General features: G+C 40.3%; 1 protein-coding gene across 1 annotated transcript in view; it reads left to right on the top strand.

The window, feature by feature from the left end:
* Positions 1-310: 310 nt before the first annotated feature.
* LOC109467538 (hemicentin-2-like) overlaps positions 311-4,824 on the top strand; it is a 16,201-nt gene continuing 11,687 nt past the window's right edge. Inside the window, exons 1-3 of the mRNA XM_019765560.1 lie at positions 311-395; positions 2,060-2,194; positions 2,546-2,743. Coding sequence (XP_019621119.1) covers positions 317-395; positions 2,060-2,194; positions 2,546-2,743 — 412 coding nt within the window. The 5' untranslated portion in view covers positions 311-316. The remainder of the gene's footprint in view (positions 396-2,059; positions 2,195-2,545; positions 2,744-4,824) is intronic.

Below are 4,824 nucleotides of genomic sequence, written 5' to 3'. Positions count from 1 at the left end.
TCGGTCACATCTGTCGGCGGTTTCTGCGGAAACCCTTTTACCATAAAAGCGGGCCAGACTGTGAGGCCTTTGCTTTCCAAGAGATCGTTAATCTTAAGGTGCTGTGACGTACCTGTGTGTTGAAACCATACAAAATCCTCTACCTGTACCCTTAAGACCTATGTAAAGAAATAACTTTTTTTACACTTTGGAGTTGCTGACAGATCATCATTTATGCTACAGCTCCGGAGCTTCAGGAACAAAGCTGTCGCCCTGCTTAGATCATCAGTTAACCCCGTTCCATCATATTCTTTTACCGTCACCACAGAGAGACGACATGGCGAGTCAGCGATTTTGTGGTCCTCAACGCTGGAGTTGCGGGCTGGTTGCTGCCATGATGTATGCAATGATTGCAGGTACGATAAAAAAAAGTAGAATATAGCATGTAAAGGTCTTACATCACAAGACCGGGACTTGCCGATGCTTAGAATTAGGCCACAGCATGTAAATTTTATGGATGACATCTTCCTCATGCTCCAAATCTAATGCGAGCGGACGAAAAAAAAACAAGGCGGGCCGAAAACAAAAGGTTCCTACATTTTCAAACATTTGACTCAATCATTGTACAAATGGTTTTGATTCAGTGGGAACATCACATGTACACAGCCAACATCACATATCACTGCATCAAAGTTAGAAACAAAACATTAAATCAGAGTCTTTTCTTGTCTCCTCTCTTTATAGTTATGTTATCTGCCATCCGCCTTACGGCATGGCAACAGACATCTTTGCCCATTTTCGGCATGTTGATCACAATTTTTTTTTTCCAAAACCAGGCAAAATTAATGCGCGCGCTGATGGCAAGGACATTCTCTAAAGTTACCACGAACCTATTTTGAGTACGTTCTTACCTACCAATGCCCTCATGACTTAATAGCTTTTTTCGCCAAAAGGATTTTGCCTAGACCTTCAAGGTGAATGCTGTGGAAAATATGAGTAAGTTCTACAATCCCTTTATCTATAATCATGATTTAATTACAATGATTCCTCTAGAATTCTGTAACTGTTTGTGTTACTAGTTTCACTCTCTATAGAAACCCAACCAGCAGGCAGTGTCAGTTTTTTTAGTCCCGGTGGGTAAAATACATATCTCACAGGCCACATATTTTCCACAGCATTCACCTTGAAGGTCTAGCCAAAATCCTTTTGGCGAAAAAAGCTATTAAGTCATGAAGGCATTGGTCACACCAAAGTTGCGTGTATGGGATATGAATTGTGACAAATGACGTTGCAACGGTATCGTTATTTTTGGCAGTCTCGCAGACGGAGCAGGCGCCAAAAGTACAGGGTATGGTAGGACTGGGGGACACCGTTTAACTCATGAAAACATTGATCACACCATACCAAAGTTGCGAGTATCTCATATGCATTTTGGCAAATGTCATTGCAACTGTATCGTTTGCGGTCTCACAGGCGGAAAATGCGCCAAAAGTACAGAAGATGGTAGGACAAGGCGACACCGTTTAACTCATAAAGGCATTGATCACACCATACCAAAGTTGCGAGTATGTCATATGCATTTTGGCAAATGTCATTAGGCCACAGCAAGTAATTTTTTTTGGATGACATCCTCCGCAACCCCAAATCTAACGCGAGCGGGCGAAACAAACAAGGCGGGTAAAAAAAAAACACAAGGTTCCTACATGTAAAAAATTTGACTCAATTATTGTACAAATGGTTTTGATTCAGTGGAAAGATCACATATACACAGCCAACATCACATATCACTTCATCAAAGTAAGAAACAAAACATTAAATCAAAGCCTTTTCTTGTCTCCTCTCTTCATAATTATCTGCCATCCACCTTCCGACATGACAACAGACATCTTTGCCCGTTTTCGGCATGTTGACCAATGTCAGAAGGCAACAACATATCTTTTTTTTTTCTCCAAAATCAGGCGAAAATTAATGCGCCCGCTGATATCATCCATAAAATTACTTGCTGTGGCCTTACCAAAGTTGCAAGTATATCATATGCATTTTGGCAAATGCCATTGCAAAGTTCTGTATCGTTTTGCAGTCTCGCAGGCGGAGAAGGCGCTGACTGTGCAGGGGATGGTGGGAGACACCGTCATGCTTCCAGGAAACTATGACCCTGACCGTGACCAACCCGTCATCGCCCTGACGTGGAACAAACTTGACTCCAAGGTTGAAGGTACAATGCTTCAACATCCCGTGTGATTTACAACGCTCGTTCCGGCTTAAAGAGATTTTACAGGGGCAAAAGTGTCAACGGAAATAGCAAGGTTGCTTACTGCCGTTTTTGGAAAATGAAGGAACGTTCATGCATTTCAACCTTCTCTCCGCTTGCTCAACAGAGTTTGTTACAATTCAAGCTATAGATAAATTTAATTTCATCCTAGAAGGTAATAACCCTTACTATGTACAAATAGGTAAATATATCACAGAATGTTTAGACCTTAGAAAAAATCTGAGAACCAACAAATTAAATTGGTGTGGCCTAATACAAGATCCTTTAACTGTTGCCCCCCGTGTGTCCCCCTAGGCACAAGGCATGTGGTGTACATGTTTACGCCCAAGAACTCCATGGCGTCTGGATCGTTGAAAGAGAGAGCGGTGTTTCACGGAAACGGCTCCCTTACCATCAGAAACATCAGAGAAGACGACGAGGGACAGTATGTCATGACCCTGTTGATTGACGCTGTAGGACAACAAGAGCATTTCGTAAATCTGAATGTTGTTGGTAAGTAGTGTTTAATTTCATTTCGTTTATTTCTTCTCGGATTAGATTTGATATAATATTTTTTTTCTACCAGTATGTTTATAAAACCAATTTTGTTTAATGTAGTTAGTCTAGTAACACCAGGCTTTTCAAAATACTAAACAAAATATAACGTCTGAGTGCAACAACAGGAATCTGGTATGTTTGATCTTCTGTGCAGGTTTTAAAAGCACACTCATCAGCTGTCGTTGCAATTAGTTCTATTATTCTAGAACTACTAATGAACAGTTATACGGTTCGCTACCAAATGTAACTTCAGTAGTCAAATGTCGACGACTAAGCTTGGCTGGTCATGTAGTACGTAGTGAAGAACCAGCCAGTAGGCTTCTACTCTGGAACCCTGATACCGGTAAGAGAAGAGTTGGACGCCCAAACATAACAGTTAAGAAACTTATTGAAACTGAAACTGGCTTGGAGGGACATGAACTTTTCTCTGTGATGTATGACAGACAGTTGTGGCAAGCTAACTTTGTATGCTCCACCTCTACTACAGAGGATGAATAATGATGATGATGAATGATGAAGAATCTAGATACTGTGTACTGATCGATGAGGTGCACCGGTGAAACAAAAACATGTTGGTCAGCTCCGTAATCTCAGTGTAATACATCATGGGACTTTAATACATGTGAAGTTTATAATCTATGGCAGGTAGAATATAACCAGATACCAATTATACAAATTCGGACCTAATTTGCATAATTAATCTAAAAACTTCTATGACTCCTTAGTGGTAAATGATGGGAATTTCATACTTGGGACATGTGTAAGTTAATCAAAAGTTAACATCACGATGCATTTATTATGTTTATGTAGAGATCATTTGCATATAAAAGACGACATTAACATTTACATGTCAAGCCCATATTTCATGGAGGTATAAGAGCTCGGAACTCTTGTTTGTAAATGTATCCATGTGGACTAGCGACTATGATATCACTACTAGAGCGACATTTCAGAATGCTGTTCAAGCATATTTCACTGTGCATCGTTAAGATCGGCACTATTCCCATTATGCGCATATGCGTTTAACACCATTAGCTTTTATCACACGATATCATTCCGATTTCCTTTTTTGAGTACTAAAAGTCCGTGATAAAGACGACCACCGACTGTTTTACAAGTGCGTGTGGTTTCGTCTCGTTAAGGTAAGCCGTCCGTAACCGTCCACAACGTTACGCGCACTATCAGTTTTGATGACACCTCTCCTGTGGGTAATCCACCTTCTTAATCGTAACTTAACTCGCTGGCAATGCGGCGTTATGGACTGCCACCCAGGACACAGTTTTCTGGTTTCCGATGATGAAAATCATCATTCAATTAACCCTGGGTCGCGCAGTTCGAGTTTGTGGCTACTCTGTCTCAGATGTTGCTACTGTCCTGTAATGATACTGACGGGATGCTAATGATGCATGCAAGATGATATTTGAAGATAGGAAAATAACATTGAATGTTTACAGCGTTCCTATGATACTGGTTATCCTCGCCTGACCATCTCTATTTATCAATACACAATAAAATAGTGACAGTTTATTCCCCCGTACGGCCAAGCTTTGGAATTCCCTCCCTGACAAGTGCTACCCACCAACCTACAATCTACAGGCTTTCACATCAAACGTTCACCGCCATCTCTTGACATAGCCATGTTTCTCTCATCTTTCTAGTTCAATGCCGAGAAGCGGTCGTATAGGCCTTGCATTGAACCACTCCGTTAGAAAAACAAGGACAAAGTGTTACTGGGCTCAGGTTTATAACTTGAGCGCCACACAATAAAAGACAATTAACATATAAATACACAGAGTGGACATAACAGTGCGCCAAAGTCCCACAAACCTAAAAAAAAAAAAAAAAAACTTTATTTATTTGCTCATCATTTAAACAAATGTACAAACAGCAGGGGGAGCAGAAGCGCATCCCCCTGAATTAGGTACAATTTGTCACATTATTTAAAGCATCAAACAGCATTCACATAGAAGAAATAATACATATAAACAACCATATATACAAAAGACACATATAAAAAAATTATTTACAACATATAT

Source organism: Branchiostoma belcheri, unplaced genomic scaffold, assembly GCF_001625305.1.
Source record: "Branchiostoma belcheri isolate BF01 breed outbred unplaced genomic scaffold, Haploidv18h27 scaffold181, whole genome shotgun sequence".
NCBI lineage: Eukaryota > Metazoa > Chordata > Leptocardii > Amphioxiformes > Branchiostomatidae > Branchiostoma > Branchiostoma belcheri.
Note: the sequence above shows the minus strand (reverse complement) of the source record. Positions and strands in the feature narration are given on the sequence as shown.